Source organism: Podarcis bocagei (genome assembly GCF_964188305.1).
Source record: "Podarcis bocagei genome assembly, chromosome: 11".
NCBI lineage: Eukaryota > Metazoa > Chordata > Lepidosauria > Squamata > Lacertidae > Podarcis > Podarcis bocagei.
This window is the reverse complement of record NC_138136.1, coordinates 3,599,076-3,617,494: the sequence shown is the minus strand read 5'-3', so window position 1 is coordinate 3,617,494 and position 18,419 is coordinate 3,599,076. Positions and strand designations below refer to the sequence as shown.

Sequence of the window (18,419 nt, the reverse complement as noted above, 5' to 3'; positions counted from 1 at the left end):
GATTTTGCAGATCTGCTGGAAACTTTCCATAGATTCTGAACAGGAAAGTCGTGATGGACAATGACCTTCCCAGCTTGCATTGGAGTGTCTCCAGAATAAGCTTCCTCCCAAAATGGAAAATGCCAGTGTGATGAGAGCCACTGTGGTGTAGTGGTTAAGAGCGGTAGTCTCGTAATCTGGGGAACCGGGTTCGCGTCTCCGCTCCTCCACATGCAGCTGCTGGGTGACCTTGGGCTAGTCACACTTCTCTGAAGTCTCTCAGCCCCACTCACCTCACAGAGTGTTTGTTGTGGGGAAGGAAGGGAAAGGAGAATGTTAGCCACTTTGAGACTCCTTCAGTCAGTGATAAAGCGGGATATCAAATCCAAACTCTTCTACTCTTCTTCTCACCTCATTGCCAAGCTGATCTGAATGTGGTCCATGGGCTGCTCAAATTCCCTCTCCTTGTTTCCTATTCCCTTCAATGTCACAGCAGGTGCCTGTGCTGTGGTGACAGCATACCATTGGGAGAAGACATGGGAAGGGACTTCTCCTTCTCCTCCTCTTGCCCACTGTCTGCTGCGGTGATGGGGGCAAATATTGGGGGCAGCAAGTAAGCCCCACTTTTATTTGTGGGGGCGGCAGCAGCGAAGGGACCTTGGCCCCTAAGGGTTGGCATCTATGGGTGAGAAGCAATGCACCAAGCAGCCCATAAGAAATGCAGTGTTTCCATATTGCAGTAGCCTGCACATTTCTCAGAGGCACAGAACATCCTGTTCAGACTGGGCTATTCATGCATACATGCTTGCATTTGTCTGTCTTTTTTAAAAAGTTCACATGTGCTCTTGCTGTGTTTGCTTACTTGGCTAGGTTTGGACCGTATCGGTTGTCTGCGCCAGAGAATGAAAAACCAAGAAACGGCAAGACACACGGTACAGATTTGTGACTACCTGAGGCAATCACAAGAGGTAAGGCTTGAAGACATAAAATATTGCTAGTCAGCTCTTTACCTTCTATAAATCTATGCCCAACCCACGGATTCTTGTGCTATATCTTGGTCTGAATTCACGGCTGGGCACTAGGAAGAAACTTTTCTTGAGAAATTTCATTTTATGCAGCAGGCACAGTACACTCTGGGTAAGAAATAAGTAATTAACCACTTAACCTTCAGAAAAGATTAATAAAAAAGCCATTAAACTATTGAATCATGAAATGGGAGTCTATATGAAGAAGATACTTTTTTTGAAACCAAGGTTTTATATGGTAATTCTCTAGGCCATTAAGAAAATAGAGTGAGTGGGGTCGGCTCTATTGAAGAACGATACTAAGCAAACTTCTTAGCTGTTTCGTGATATAATTATTCCTTGCAATTTGGGGATTAAACTCATCCTGCTATTTGTATTTTGGATTATGCATTTACCTTTAGATTTTTTTCTTTCCATTTGAACTAATTTATGCAAACTAAAGTAGTGAAAACCAGAATGTCAAGGGCAATTCAAGTCAATGATGTTTTTGCCATTGACTTAAGTAGACTAGCTTGCTGATCAAAACAGACTTAGGAATAGAATTGGTAGGGCATTTTAACTGCTTCTCTTGATACCACAAAAGTCTTTATAAACATACTGCACCAAAGTAGAGTAATCTCCCAGCTTAGGTCAAACATTGCCATCTTGGTGGTTCCTTGCCTTGCAGGTCTTTTCCACCTGGCCTGGGAGATCAGGGCCCTGACTGATGGCAATGGCAGAAGCTGAGGCTAAACAGAATATTTGGCTGGGGCATGGGCATAGCCAGGAGAGGTCAGTGGGTCAGCTGCCTGCCTCTAAATCAAGTGAACAAATATAAATACATCATTAATTGACCAACTGTGTCACAGATAGCTTGATTCTGCCATACCTAACATAAATCCTGCTCCCCAAACATAATTCCTGGCTAATCCATGGGCTGCGGTATTCCTACTGTTGTTGATGTTATTTTTTTGTATCTTTATTTTTAGATCTTATGATCTATGTGGAAATAGTTCAATTTGGTTGTGTACTTTTTGATGCGTTTTATTTATTTTTTATGACTACTTGTTTTACATTTGTAATTATGTAAATATTTTTATGTAGTAAGCCGCCTTGAGCAGAATTTTAAGAGTGGAAAGGTGGCATACAGATAAAATGATGATGATGATTTCTGGATAAACATGGCTACAGACTTAAGGACAAGATGCCCAAGCAGCCATGAAATCAGGACATGTTTTAATTGAGAAAATGTGTTTGCCGTTTCCCTTCCCTTTCAGGATTTAAATAACAGCATGACTTGGACTAGGAAAAATAGGAAGAATAATTTGAGCCGGAGCCATTCGTAAGTAGTCCTGTCTGTATCACCAGGTACATCTGTCTTCCTTGGTTCACTTTGGATATGCAACATTGCTAATATCACTGCACAACAAATTTTGACAAAAGTAACACCTCTGAGATAAAAGTAGCCGCTTCTTGTAGATGAGTTGAGGAGCTGAACCCGAATATGACAGTGAAAATGCAAAATTGGCTACTGTTTCTTAGAGATCTGCAATAGTTTATTACATAATCAAGGAATATGTACATACAACAAGGACCAGTGAGAGCCAGGTTCTTTGTCTGATGCCACTCTGCCTGTTCCTCAGGATCATCTCTGGCAAATGTCCAACAGTAGTGAGCCAACATGGAAACAGACCACTTTCCCTGGTATTGTTTCTCCATTGTTGCAATTTCCTGATGAAAATGTTCACCATGTTCATGACTTACCATACCTGTAGTTGCCAGGGAATAAATCCAAGTGGGGATGGAAAAAGTGGATCTTTAAGGACATATAGCAGCCAAGTTTATAATACAGAGACAACATGTTCTCAACCAGTTTGTTGCAGTTTTCTGTCCTGACATTCCAGAGGAAGTTAGTTAACACCAGACAAAACACATCCCAGGCTTTTTTCCTGTCACCCTGAAGCAGGTTGTAAAACATACTGTATTTGAAGAAGAGGAGGAGTTTGGATTTGATATCCCGCTTTATCACTCCCGTAAGGAGTCTCAAAGTGGCTCACAATCTCCACTACACCACACAGATCTGAGGACCCACAAAAAAAGCCCTCTTTAATTTTCACTTCACTGAGCTGAGGGAATTTTACAGCCAGGTAATTGAAAGGTGATCCAGTCCAGTCCAGTCCAGTCCAAGTTTCATGTGTAGAGGTGTTAGTAGTATTTTGTGTGTTTCTGCCAGTGCTGGGTATTTCACATTCTTCTCTCCAACCTTCAGATATTTTCTCTGAGGCCAGTCTTTGCTCAGCTGTCCCATCAACATAGACACTACCTTCATGTCACCACAGAGAAGGCAGTCATTCTGGCTGTATTGAGGACAGTCTAATGGCTGTTTTAGGTTGCCCTAGGCTTCCTGGCCTGTGTGCCTGGGGCCGCCAATCTAGTGTCAGTACTTCCCAAGATGAACAATTCTAACAGCCCCATATTGTCCTGCACATCTTTTTAACGTGGGCATAATTTTATGTTCCCTTCCAATGTCTGTAGCATTATTTGTTTCTACATGTGGTACTGCACATAAGTTTTTTGTTATCATTATGTGTAAAGATGAAAAACTGTTTTCCCTCCTGCATTTATTATATACTTAATATGGATATTTTTTTTCCAAGCACATAAAATTAACTTCAGTATTTTCTTTTGAACAGGTTGAGTAGTTCAGATGGAACTCTTGGTAAGCATTTTTCTTATTTGTAAATTGCATAGTTATAAAATGTATAATTAGAATAGACCTTGGTCTTTTCAAAAGTCTATTAATATCAGCTCACCATTTTTAGACCTTCCTATAGTTGTGGTACATAATTCAGAGGTTGACTTGGAGACTTCTGCAATGAAAATACACTTCCATTTATGACTTTTTTTAAAGTTAATGCTTCAGATAAACTGTCTTCAGAGGAGTCCTAGAAAAGATGAGGCCATACTTTGCTAGACATCTGATGGTGAATGTCTGTGAAACCTGAAAGGTCACATATGTATCAGCCTAACAGATTGGAGACCTGTGCTCAAACTAACAAAATGAATTTCAACAGGGACAAATGTAAGGTTATGCATTTAGGCAGGAAGAACCAGAAGCACAAATATAAGATGAGGGACACCTGGCTTGCCAGTAGTACATGTGAAAAGGATCTAGGGGTTTTAGTAGACCACAAGCTTAACACGAGCCAACAGTAGAACCCAAACCAAGGTAAAAGCTTACAAATATATGCACAAAGCATAGCATATAGTTGCTTGTGTGCCACCATACATGAAGTCAGTTAAGACATCACTCCAAAGTATAGTTAGCACAAGCCATGGTTTGCACACCATGTGTCTGATTCTGGTTTGTCAGAGAAGCTAACCATGTATTGTCAGTTCAAACTGCATCATACCTAACCATAGTTAGGCATTCCAAACCATGCTCTGCCACTGATGATGTTTGAATTGAGCCTCTGTTTCAAGTAAGATTATGGTACACGGGTGGCACTGTGGGTTAAACCACAGAGCCTAGGACTTGCCAATCAGAAGGTTGGCGGTTCGAATCCCCGTGACGGGGTGAGCTCCCATTCTTTGGTCCCAGCTCCTGCCAACCTAGCAGTTCGAAAGCACATCAAAGTGCAAGTAGATAAATAGGTACCGCTCCAGCGGGAAGGTAAGCGGCGTTTCCGTGCGCTGCTCTGGTTCATCAGAAGCGGCTTAGTCATGCTGTACGCCAGATCCCTCGGCCAATAAAGCGAGATGAGCGCCACAACCCCAGAGTCAGTCATGACTGGACCTAATGGTCAGGGGTCCCCTTACCTTTACCTGTTCAAGTAAGATCAGAGTTTGCTTTGTACATTATAGAATCTAGGCCATTTTATAAATGTCTCTTTATATTAGTTTTGCTTCTTTATTATTTGTCTGTTTTAAATTTTACAACATCTTAGATGTTATGAGTTAATGAAGCAGTATTACTATAACATTATTGTCATCGTGTAGTTAATGGAATGCATAATGACTGAGGATAGAATTGAGGAGATCAGCCCTTTGGGATCCCATGAAGCACAGTGGACAGTAAAGGGGTTTTTATCGTCCCTAAAGTGCCATTTCCAGCTCTTCAGCTTTGGAGAAGCTGAGTGTCCTTGAGTTGACTATTGCCTGTCATTCTGTGTTCTCCAGCATAATTATGTGTTGTTTTACACAGGCTACATTTTGTACTTTATAACACAGTTAAAATAATTCCCTTCCATAGAATGCTAAGCCAGTCATCTTATTTTCATTTATCTCTGCTTGCTTTGGTTAAAACAAAAACCTGTTGTTGATGTTGTTAGAAATCTCATCCTCCTTAAAGACTCAAGATCTGCACCATCATTACTCAGGTAAGTATTAATTATCTAAGTGATAGCTGAACTATTGTAGTAGTTGATAAGCATATTAATTCTTTTCCCCTGCCATTTTTTGATAGTCTCACTTGGAAGTAATTTGTTATCAAAAGCAAGATATTAATGTGATTTGTAACACAGAAGTGAGTGGGAAGATTATTTATCACTTTAACACTAGCTTCTATATAGCAAGTACTGTAGTTGTTGGTGAACCAAGTTTAGAGTTTTTAAAAAACTACTGGCAGGGAAGAAATGGCAGTTTCACAGCCAAAGACAACACAGGGAAATAATAGAGGAACATACAGAAGCAACAGCTTGTTAATCTCTATTAATTTGTACTTGTCATAAAAATGCAATGTTTTCTGCATATTCTTGTTCCTACCATAAGTGGATTATCTTCAGGTTTTGTTTGTTTTCAAACTGGGAATTTCTAAAGTAAAATTGCTCACATGGAAGGAATCTGAGGAGGATCCAGACCAACTACTGATCATTTACCCATATGCTGCATTAACTTGGTAAAAAGTAATGCACGTCATCCACTTCCTCATGTGTTATAAGCAGTGATCAAGGATGAGCACCTGCCTTGTATGTCTGTAAACAGGGAGAGGTTATTTTTTATTGTAATTTTAGCAAATAGGTCAGGCTGATTGTGTCAGAGTCTCGGTTGCAGCCTCTCAGTTTTATGTACACTGCTTAGAGTTCATATTTTATTAAGTGATTTATATTTTCTTCTAAATAAACAAGAAGTAAAAGGAAAAGTCTCCAAATCTTAGGAAGCCTGCCTTGTCGCTAGTGGGCCACAACTGATGTATCAGATCAAATGTAACAAAATAGCCTTCATAGCTTCTGATTTCCACCTTAAACTGATCAATTGCCAATTCAACCATTTGAACACTGCTCAGCCAGAGCTCTGTTTTACATTCTCCATCTGTTCATGTACCAGTCAGTAGAATGCCACAAAACTGGTTTTTTTTCTGTGAGGATAGTAAGAAATGTGTAGAACACGCCAGTAGATGTCCCTATAGTCCACTTACTTTAGAATCTGAAAATCTTTGCACATTTCAATTGAGAAGAGCACAGTTAAATGAAATTCCAAAGTTGTGTCAGATTTTCAGTCAATAACGGCCAGTTTCCCCTCCTATCTAGCTATTACATCATAATGTAATATGATGGGGTACGAAGAGTGACTAGTGGGGTGCCACAGGGTTCTGTCTTGGGCCCGGTCTTATTTAACATCTTTATCAACGACTTGGATGATGGACTCAAGGGCATCCTGATCAAATTTGCAGATGACACCAAACTGGGAGGGGTGGCTAACACCCCAGAGGACAGGATCACACTTCAAAACGACCTTGACAGATTAGAGAACTGGGCCAAAACAAACAAAATGAATTTTAACAGGGAGAAATGTAAAGTATTGCACTTGGGCAAAAAAAATGAGAGGCACAAATACAAGATGGGGGACACCTGGCTTGAGAGCAGTACATGTGAAAAGGATCTAGGAGTCTTGGTTGACCACAAACTTGACATGAGCCAACAGTGTGACGCGGCAGCTAAAAAAGCCAATGCAATTCTGGGCTGCATCAATAGGAGTATAGCATCTAGATCAAGGGAAGTAATAGTGCCACTGTATTCTGCTCTGGTCAGACCACACCTGGAGTACTGTGTCCAGTTCTGGGCACCACAATTCAAGAAGGACACTGACAAACTGGAACGTGTCCAGAGGAGGGCAACCAAAATGGTCAAAGGCCTGGAAACGATGCCTTATGAGGAACGGCTAAGGGAGCTGGGCATGTTTAGCCTGGAGAAGAGGAGGTTAAGGGGTGATATGATAGCCATGTTCAAATATATAAAAGGATGTCACATAGAGGAGGGAGAAAGGTTGTTTTCTGCTGCTCCAGAGAAGCGGACACGGAGCAATGGATCCAAACTACAAGAAAGAAGATTCCACCTAAACATTAGGAAGAACTTCCTGACAGTAAGAGCTGTTCGACAGTGGAATTTGCTGCCAAGGAGTGTGGTGGAGTCTCCTACTTTGGAGGTCTTTAAGCAGAGGCTTGACAACCATATGTCAGGAGTGCTCTGATGGTGTTTCCTGCTTGGCAGGGGGTTGGACTCGATGGCCCTTGTGGTCTCTTCCAACTCTATGATTCTATGATTCTATGATAAGTCCAATGAATGTATCAACAAAAATCAAACACACCTGCAATGGGTGAGTTGTGGCTAAGAACGCCATGGCAGTCTGGTATGAAACAAAAGAGAGAATTTCTTTTGGGAAAATTGGTTGGGAAGATTTCCACTGCAAAATTGAGTTGGAGAACTATGTTTCCCCAAATATAATATTATCCTTATTTAGACCTATTTATTATTATTTATTTCTGAATCTTAACCCTCATTTGTTTTCTACCACTGGAATATTTCTTCAAATGCAGATTCTGTATGCCGTCTCCATCCTGAAGAATGGCTACTAGTTAGGTTGACTAGTTAGGACTCTGAATAATTTTAAGATTCTGGGTTGGAAACACAGCCTCGCCCACTTCAATTCCAGCCTGTACCACAGATGGCTTGATTGACTTTAGGAAGCTTTTTAAACATTCTCTACAGAAAAGAACCTAACACATATTGCCCTATGTTGCGCAATCGTTAATTTTCCTTGCTCTCCCAGAAGGGAAGGGATAGTATCTTCCTATGTTAGGTAAAACATTTCCATCATTTCTAATCTGAGGCTTTTCTTTGGGTGCCCTCCCCCTCAAGAGGTCCGGAGGTTGGCAGGTTGGCAACGGGCCTTTTTGTGGTGGCTCCCCGTTTGTGGAATGCCTGTCTTTAGGTACCAGGCAAACATGTTTCCCTTCAAACAGGTGTTGGGCTGATTTAACATTCTATGACCTTTTAAATGTGACTTTGGGAAGGAGGTTATTGGTTTGTTTTGTTTTATTATGTATTTTGTGATTCCATTTTTTATTTTTAGTTGTGAACCACCTGTGAACTCCAGATGAAGTATACAAAATAAAAAAATAAAATAATAATCTCAACCATACCTAAAATAGAAGACTCCAGCATCACACAACACCCCAAATGTTGTTGATTATTTAATTAATTTACATGCCACTTAATGATGAAATAGGCTTCTAAGCATATCAATCAGGGATGCTAAAATCTTACTGGCTGTGGGGCTGAGATTCCCTCCCCCCCATTGATGTTCTGCTTAGAATAGGGGAACAAATAGGAGGGGGAGAGAGTTGAGGCAGCTGTGGGACTGTTTTTCCTTACAACTTAAAAAAAATGCTACTTGAGGCAATTGGAGCAAATGTCATTCTAGGCTAGGGCTTTCTAGAGCAGTGTCTCTTTATTGAAAAAAGTAGTTCCTTTCTTTTTAAACCACTACAGTAACCAACCCTAAACAGCCCCTTGCTGAAAATGAAGCAGTTTTGCCCTCCTCTCCGAAAGTCATCAGACTTCCACTTCCACTTTGCAACCTGCAGTGTGGCCATAAATTCCTTTTTTGGGGGTGGCGTCTGTTCAAGGTAAACTCAGTTCTAGGATATTCCCAAAGCACTCCATCTCTGGTGAGCTGCTGTTAAGGCACTCTTATTTCCAGGAAAGATGCCTGCAGCCAAATCACACACAGATGCATGTGACTTTCTTCTTCTTCTTCTTCTTCTTCTCCTCCTCCTCCTCCTCCTCCTCCTCCTCCTCCTCCTCCTTCTTCTTCTTCTTCTTCTATAGAACCTATAGCAGGATAGCAGGAACAGGCTATTTCTCTTAGTACTCCCCCCCCCCCCAATCTCCTGACTGCTTTTGTCCCTGCAAGGATAATGATAAAAACATGTCACTTATCTTTTCACCTTTAAGGAGAAAACCAACTGGGGTGTGTGTGATTTTCAGCTGGTGAAATGGCTGAAAGCAAAGGAGATTTATCACCCACTGCCTGTCAAAATTCTGCTCAAGATTACAGCCTCTAATGTCTGTCTTTCTTAATAAAGAGAGAAGAAAAGTTATTCTTGTGACTACATACAACATGTTGCATAGCCTTTTACGTACTTGTCAGTACAACTCGTGTTCTTTCTTCACAGCCTACACAGTTCTTAACATAAATTATGACAGCAGCTGCATACAGGCATGCTACTTAATTCATGCTAAGCACCATCTTCCCCTGGTCTCAAATGGAAGACATAATAGTTTAGGCAACACCACCAAACAAACCAGGAACTCAGCACATGAACCTAATAAATAATTCCTGCGTTGTCCCTAAACTTGACTGCTTGAGCTTGAGCCAAGGATTGCAGTGGTAGGGAAGATGGATGGGTTGCTATGTTGAGTAAAAACGAATGTATTATTATTATTATTATTATTAGTAGTAGTAGTAGTAGTAGTAGTAGTAGTAGTATTAATATTATTGGCTACCCCAGCTGTACTGCATATTTTTCATATAATGTTGCAGTGCAGAGTAGGGTGATGTGTGCTGTGAAGATGGGCAATGGAAACCCAGTACTTGGAAAGATAAGAAATAATGCGGATTTGATGTTTGGGAGCCAAGGGCCTCCTCCACATTCATATGTTGAGAAGCATCATCAAATGCTTCTGGGCAGAAAATAGGAGTAAATGATGCACTGCTCAAGTATGACCTACCTGACCTATTTCTTTGCAGCTGTCGAAAGGAACAATTTAATGAGATTGGCTCATACAATACCTTTCACACCAGTGCAGCTCCTTGGTGAGTACCAGCTTCTCTGTGAACGCACAAAGAGGGGAGTAAGCCCCACTGAAATTGGTGAGACTTACTTCTGAGTAGACAAACATAGGAGTGCACCATTACTGGATGAAATCATACGGCATCAATATATATTACATCTTACCTCTTCATTGTGGTACCAAGAAACAACTGCTTTGCATATAAATAGTTTTAAGAAAACAAATTCAACATAGAGTATGGTGTTCTACTTGTATAAGTCAATGTGACTGTGTCCTTTCCAGGTAATATTTCCAATTTATTTTGTCTTAGCTGGAGAAGAAGTGACCGTCTATAGACTGGAAGAGAGTTCTCCACTGAATCTTGATAAAAGCATGTCCACCTGGTCACAGCATGGGATGGCGGCCATGATTCAAGTGTTGTCTCGGGAGGAAATGGGTGGAGGCCTAAGGAGAGCCATGAAGGTCATTTGCACCTGGTCTGAGAATGAAGTGCTGAAGTTGGGTCAAGTCTTCATTGTGAAATCTTTCCTTCCCGAAGTAGTTCAGTCATGGCAAAAGATCTTCCATGATGGCACCGTGCTCAATCTCTGCCTCAGAGTGCGTAAGACTTGGCTAGAAATCTATACTGACTCCATGTGATCGTTGAACCTCTGTGAAGAATTATTTAACAGAAGTCTTTCCTGAAGTTGAATGCCTGACTACCTGGGAGGACCCTGGTGGCATAAATGGGAAATGTCGCCATTTCTGTCCCCTTCTGTTGTACCAGAAAATGTGTTGAAATTATATCCAAACATTGCACATAGAATATATTGGACACATTAGGCCAGGACAAACCAAAAATGACAATGTAACTATAAAAGTCAATGAAACCAAATTTGCAAGCTGCCTGCACTGCATAGAAGGCACCCCAAGGATGTTTTAATATCTGCTGTAGGAACCGAGGAGGTCAGACAATAGGGTGCTTTGCATCTTTGATTTATGCTAGAAAACAAACCATGGTCAGGCATTCTTAGCATTTAACAGCTAAGACTGTATCTTATGTCTTAAAACTGTTTATAACTGATGTTTGTTTTCTCCATCTAAGCCACAGATAGTGGTCAGGAGTAGGATCTCTCAGCTGGAAGCCCCCAGTGCAGCTCTTTCTTCAGCCATAAAAAGACTTACTGGGTGGCCTGCAAGCTGCAGGATCTTGCCCCAAAGCATAAATCGGAAATAATGGGGATGATGATAATACTGGCTGTCTTATTTCAAGAGCTGTTGTAAGAACTGTTGCAATAATGTAGCTGTAGTGACTTTTGTACTATTTTTGTTGTTGTTGAAAAACACTAAATACTATGGATTGTTGTTATTCCTAGGAAATACAGCAGCAAAGAGCTGCTCAGAAGTTGATATACACCTTCAATCACGTGAAGCCACATACCATTCCCTACACCCCCAGGTAGGGAAGCTGTTTTCAGGCTTAACATGGAAGAGGTGAAACCTGTCTAGGTTCTGTATGAGATGCCTTGCTGAAGCAGATAATCAGTCAGTGACGAAAGTCAGTATTACCAGGCAGGCAAAATCCTGGTTCAAAACTAAGACAAGTATTAGACAAACAAACCAATATTTATTTTATGAATTATTTATCAAGGTAACATACAGTTTTGCCACACTATTCCACCATAAAATAGCACTTAAGGTGGCTAACAAAATAGCAGCAGCAGCATTAAAATAGAATATGGACTTTTGTCAAAGTTGTTTATGTTGCCATAACAGATATTTTCACAATTTTCTGATGGGTTGGGTAATAAACAAAGCAGTATTTGCCGCTGAGATGTGCTTCTTTAACCCTCCACTGACAGAGGTAGGGTCAAATGCACTCCAACAGCACGGAAAATTCCACAATTTTGGGGGGATAATTTTCTACAATTCCATGTTCCAGGTTGTCCTCAAGTGTGATGAGGTGTATGTTTGTTTCAGATGCTTCACTCCTTAACCGAGTAATCCATCAGTGCTTTTCCTCTTAAATTGTGTGGTCAATTCTACTCCTTTTGGATTGAATGAGGAACACAAAGAAATAGAGGCATTGACCTAAGCTCATTGGGGTGAAAGGAACCCTGCAAAACTCTGTTTAAAGTTATTAGAACTCAGCAACTCTACGGATAGACCAGAACCCATTCTGTCTATTTTGTGTGAGAAAGGAGCATAGAAAGGGAAAAAATACCCCAGTTTTTCTCATAATCAGTGGTGGGTTTTTTTGGCACACACAAAAAAAGTTCCTTGTGTGCCAGGACATAATGACTACTGGCACTCCAAATCAGGAAGTTTTGTGAGTACCCCACAAAATCTATTTACAAACTTGAATTTTATATTTTAAAAGTCCAATTAGAAGCTTCCTTGTGATCCTGCAAAACATTTTTTTCACCCTATCATTTTGCATGAAATGTACTATTCCAGCTTTTGGGATCATTGACATACCCCAGTTGTATCTGTACTTTTAACTTGGCTGGTGGTCAGACAACTCTCAATCAATGACCTTTAGATGATAATTTGTTCATGAAAAGGTCTTTGTAAAATGTGTTGTAGAGGGTGACCACCAGAACCTTTGGGGTGCCATGTCACTGGCTTATTTCAGAAGAATCAATACAATTGTCAGCTTCAACACTGAAGTACCAGGGTAGGATACTAGCTTTATGCTCTGCGCAATCATGTAATTTGTTCTTAGAAGACAGCACCTTGCTAATAGCTTGTGGTTAAATGTGGGATGGCTTCAGTGTAAATGGAAGCACACCCCCCCTCACTAGCAAGCATTCATCCATCCATCAGAGTATCAGAGCTCAGAACTCGTTCTGCCATGACATAAAATATAGAGGCCAGGCCAGACCAGGTCACTGATGGATCAGGGCACAGTCTGAAGAGAAGTAAACTTTGGACAGCTAGCCCCAAACAGCCCTTCATTATGTGGAGGTGGCTGACAGCTGGTGAAGAACTAGGGAAGGCTTCTGAAAGAAAGCGGCACCTCTAGATTCAGGCAGTGGCCTGGCTAAGACCAGACTCATCTCAGCTCCTCAGCCGTTCATAGTTCTCAGCTCAGTTTCAAAGCTATAGCAGAAAAAGAAAACCCATTTGAGTTTATGTTTTAATTTTCTGTACCATGTAGAGGTAATATATTTAAACACCCACCTGTGCAGCTCAATGTCAGATTTCTCCATCTAGCCATACTTATTTGATGAGAGATCTCATAACTTGGTTCTGAATACCTAGAATAAAATTTTACAATTTGTTTTACAAGCAATTTTATAGAGTATCAAGAGTAATATTGGCCTTTTCCTCATAAAAAAATCTGAACGCTTTATCAAAGTGAAAACCAGTGTTCCATTTCAGAAGAGTTTTTAACCTGGTTTTTATTAGAAGGGATGAGCCTACAGTATCTGATTTTTAAGGACTTTGACCACACTTGTTTGGAGATCTGCAACTAGACCAGTAAAGTTGCTATTTTCTGTCTCACTGAATGGCTCCAGTACAGAAATAGATACTTTTGATCATGCTGTGATTGCCTTTTTGTTACAGCTTTTTATAAGCTCGATGTAAAGCATCTTGCCACAGACAGGAGTGTTTTCATGACTCAGTGGAATTAAAAGGAAGTTAGTTGTGCACAGGAGTTTAAAGACAAATGTGTTCCCTTTTGACTTGAAAGAAAATGTTATTTATATAAATTTATTGTTTTTTGTTAAATAGTAGGGCTGTGCATTTGCCTTGGGTGAGGCATGATTCTGTGGCAAGAATCTCCACCTCAGAGATATTAGGACCGCCTAGAAGTTCATGGCAAAGCAGGAAAGCTCTGAGACTTTGCCACCACTTCAGAGTCTTGGGGGGGGGGCTTCTAGGATTAAACCCAATTCTGCCAAAAAGCCGCAAAAAGGTATATAGGTGTTAGTTGATTTCCCACTTTAAGTCAATGGGAAACCCATCCAAAGCTTCAGAAAACAAGATGGTGTGACCTCTGTTCTGAGGCAAAGTTACAGGTAGTGACTGCACTTTGGCATTTGCCAGATATGTAAATTATTTTTTGTTTTCATCAAATGCAGCAAAAAAACATTTGCTGCCCCTGCTCTGCTAAATCTGCCCACCCCCTCATATTTGGCAATAGTGGTGTGGCTCATGGTTCACCACTCAGAAAACTTCCTGACTGACAATATCCTTCTTTCAGGTTCCTGGAAGTCTTCTTAATATATTGCCATTCAGCCAACCAGTGGCTTACAATAGAAAAGTACATGACTGGAGAATTCCGCAAGTACAATAACAACAATGGGGACGAGATCACGCCTAGCAATTTGCTGGAAGAAATGATGCTGGCTTTTTCTCACTGGACTTATGAGTATACTCGAGGAGAGCTCCTTGTGTTAGATTTGCAAGGTAAGTGAGAACCAAAAATACTCTGCTGTAAAACTGAGGGAGGCCATTCAACCCTTACGTACAACATAAATGAAAACAAGGACTAGAGACAGCTGTAAGCTCTTCACGCTTTTATGACAGTTTCTTTTCATTGAAATTATGACAAGTAGTTTGGGGCCCAACTCAGTTTCCTTACTGACTCCCCTTGGATTGCCACCTCATCATTTAGATGGCTTGGTCTTTTTAAAGAACTCTCTCACATAATAATGGAACTCTTGCGCCTCCTACACTGCTTGAAAACTGATTTGGTTGCCATCCTCTTCCTCTGTCTGCTGTAGGGCAGAACAAGATTTCCAGTAGCCACAGGGAGATGGATGACGGGATGGTAGGGGCAGGGCAGCATTAAAGAGATATGTAATAACCTCTCAGTGCTATCTTTCTTTTAGGGAAATGTGCAGTTGTGCTCTGCTGACTTCTGCAATTGGTTTTTGTCAAAAATTAGCAGGGTTATACAACACAAATGTTTCAGTAAATGTGGGCTGAGCTGTGCTAAGTTCACCTGCCCAATGCACCACTGCCCTTCTGGGAAAACAACACTTCCAAAAAGACAAATGAGTTGCATCTACAGAAGGAGTAAGCACACTCACACCTATGAAGACCACGCTCTCTTCTGTCCTTCTCACACAAAAAAGCCAGGCCTGAAGTGAACTAAGTTCTGCTCAGAGTAAACCTGTTGAAGTTGATGGACCTACATAGGTCTATTCTATGAGTGACACTGGGTACAACCCTCACATGGAAGAAGCATTGGGACAAGAAGCATTGGGGGGGGGGGGTAGCAAATGGGCACAAAATGGGCCCTACATAAAACAGAAGGGTCCATTCCAGGCACAGAAGTGAATAGGGATGCTCCTGTTCAAACAGCAGCTTCACATGTAAATCAGATCTTACACACATACAAGCGCTGGATAGGGACTAGGGTGTTTTAAGGGAAATAGTAGACAGTTTTGAAAAGATGAACAACCACCTATAAAGCAGTAGCAATATAATTGTCTGTTATTGTGTCAAAGGAAATGTGTACTGGAAGATAAAGGTTTAATTTATTTACAGTGTGCAAAAGGCCTGAATTACACCGAGACACATTTTTCAAACAAAATAAACCTTCCAGTCCCCTAACCTCATTTATTGTTATCTTCACATTCAAAATTTAAGAGTCAAGTGATTTAAAACTGCTGTGTGGGTGGCTTCTTTTGAAAGCTTAAGTGCATGTGAAGGTCTTTGCACAGAGCCATGGAAGACTTGTGGGGAAGTTTGTGCATATCAATAAAAGATAACAACAAACTCTGACATATTCAGTTCAGCTTTCAGGAAAGGTTTGGATTTCAATATTGTGATATTCTTAAAATTCATATTCAGGCCATGGTGCTCCAAGCATCCCTTTGTCCATAGCACAATAATAGTTGCATGCTCCTAAAAGCATAATAAGCAATTAATGTGCTATTCAGAGAGTGAAAATCACTGCTGCCTTGGTCAGTGGGGATGGGGTGCAGAATGATGTGGTTTTCTGCATGGCTCTGTAGTATTACATATTGTAACCTGCTCTGCGACTGGCTGGTGAAGGTGGGTAATAAATTTAAGATTAATATATTTATTTCAAAGAATTGCAGACTGCTTAACCCCAGCAGAGACAGATTTAGGGGAGCACAACCAGTTCGGCTGCACTGGGCGCGGAGCCTGGGGGGCACTGCTGGGGATGACACAACTATGATTTACAGCAGAGTGCGAGAGGTGGAGGGGTGCCAAATTTTGGCATTGCACAGGACACTGCTGAAATTTGGGACCCCAAGATCTGCCACTGTTCCTAGTAATCTCTAAGAAGTGTACAGGGGACCCAACACAATAATAGTAAAAATGAGTTAAAACTATTGTTATGTATTCAGTGGTCTGTGTTTTTGCCTGAGCTTGAGTCTGGACTATGGATTCTGAGCTCCTGTGTTCTGATTCACTACATGATGTCCAATCACAGAACATTTCAAGATTTGGGTCTCTGCCATTGGCCCTTGAACTCTGAGTCGTGATTCGCAGCTTGGAAGTTTAGACAGCCAATCATGTTGGGAGTGGGAGTGGCCTAGGCTTTCAGGAATGTATATAAGGAATTGCTTTGCCCCTGTTTCCCAGTTATGTAGTTCAAGAAAGGTTCTTGCTGTTATCACTGTGTCTTGCCTCATGGGAACCCACTTAACTATAATATCAGAATTCAATTAAAAAGCCTGCTGGAGGAGGAGGAGGAGGAAGAAGTAGTATTCAGTAAGCACCAGACATTCAACAGTGATGGGACCTCTCTGATCTCAACTAGAAGGAAGTTCCACAAAATGGGAACCACAGTACAATGCACAGAGCTCCATGTGGCTATGAGCTGTGCCACTGAATTCTTGGAAAATCTGAATCTCAGCAAGAGAAGCACTGCTGGACACAAATGTCAGCCATTAAGTGGGAATTTAATTTCTGCACCTCTCCTCAATTTTACCTACACCCAATTTTAATTTATGCCATCACAATCTAGGAAGGTTGGAATTTAGGCAAATTGTGAAGTAGGCCCAGTGAAAAATGTTTGCACTGGCTTCTTAGATAAGCCTAGTCTTGTACTGGAGATTCTATAGATATGTGTATATATTGATATTAATATCCATATCTATCTATATCTATCTATCTATCTATCTATCTACATCTGATAACAACACAGCTGCAAAATATTCATATGCACAGATGGGTTTGTAATGAACCAGGTACAGCACTTAATATACACAAAATGTAATTATTTTTATCCAGGATGGCAAAGCTGAATTAATCAGTAGGCTAAGTTTGAGCACACAAGACCCCCCCCCGATCCAATAGCTGAGGTCTGCGCATGGAGATCCAAGAGCGCATGTGCAGCTCTGCACTCAGCTAGACAGCTGCAAATAAAATGTTTTAAAGTGTGTTTTAAGTGCAGTGTGCAGTGTGACACTAGACGGGTGGCAGAACTAGACACTAGACAGAAAATTCAATGTAGTTTTAAAAACGCTTTTAAAAAAAGCATTTTCAAAACAGTTTTTATATGTATGTAGATTCCACCTCAGTCTCTATAGAGACTGGTCTATTTCTTTCAGTATCACAGAAGTCTCAATGCACACCAAAGGGCATCTCTTCAACTCGATTTTTCCTGACATTGATATATAGTTCTTGCTCACATATATTTCAGGTGTCCATTTGGATCTACAAAACACTTTAGACTGATGTTGTTGTTGTGGTAGTGGTGCATTAAAATTGAAAAAAGAATAAAAATTAGCTTCAAAAATGAAATGAGCATACAACATTCGTTGTAATGTTGTTTTTTCAGTTTCTGCCCTATAAAGTGGAAGATTAGATAGCTGTAAAATGATTGCATAGGCTACAGTCTCAAAAATGATTTTTTAAAATGCAGTTTCCTTCTAATATACTTGATAAATTTGACTTCTACAGGGGTTGGAGAGAATCTTACAGACCCATCCGTTATTAAACCTGAAGACAAGCAGTGAGTATCTGGCGTCACTTTATCATACCAAATGTGACATCTTTCATGTGATTCAATTAATATTCCATATTAGCTGTGATGTGCATATGCATATTTGTCACACTGCTGACAGGGGCACTATTTGTGTTTTTGCTATCATTGCAGTTAAATGCTTGTATATTTCTAATGGACCTAATAGAATACTGTGATGCCCTGTGATGCAACTAAGCTTAAAGGCCACCGGACAGACTTCATATAATGCCAGATGCAGATCCTTATCTCCTGGAAAACATGGGCTACAGGCTGGGTGCATGTAGTATTTATATTGAATTATCAGACCTGGTTTTCCAGTTCTACTGCAAATACAGTTGAAAGTGCTAATTTTAATGTACAGTGTCTTGGAGGATCACTTAGGCCTTGCTTACCTTGGAATGCTTTCACATATATCTTCCTGAACTG

The 18,419-nt window shown here is 40.7% G+C and overlaps 1 protein-coding gene across 5 annotated transcripts in view; it reads left to right on the top strand.

Moving 5' to 3' along the window:
• Window positions 1-18,419, top strand: part of TRPM6 (transient receptor potential cation channel subfamily M member 6) — an 86,316-nt gene that overhangs the window by 56,792 nt on the left and 11,105 nt on the right. For all 5 annotated transcript variants that reach the window (XM_081213515.1, XM_081213514.1, XM_081213512.1 and 2 more), the window contains 9 exons: window positions 850-947; window positions 2,261-2,325; window positions 3,677-3,702; window positions 5,315-5,362; window positions 10,014-10,079; window positions 10,368-10,654; window positions 11,413-11,495; window positions 14,247-14,452; window positions 17,930-17,981. In XM_081213515.1, the coding sequence (XP_081069641.1) occupies window positions 850-947; window positions 2,261-2,325; window positions 3,677-3,702; window positions 5,315-5,362; window positions 10,014-10,079; window positions 10,368-10,654; window positions 11,413-11,495; window positions 14,247-14,452; window positions 17,930-17,981 (931 nt within the window). The remainder of the gene's footprint in view (window positions 1-849; window positions 948-2,260; window positions 2,326-3,676; window positions 3,703-5,314; window positions 5,363-10,013; window positions 10,080-10,367; window positions 10,655-11,412; window positions 11,496-14,246; window positions 14,453-17,929; window positions 17,982-18,419) is intronic.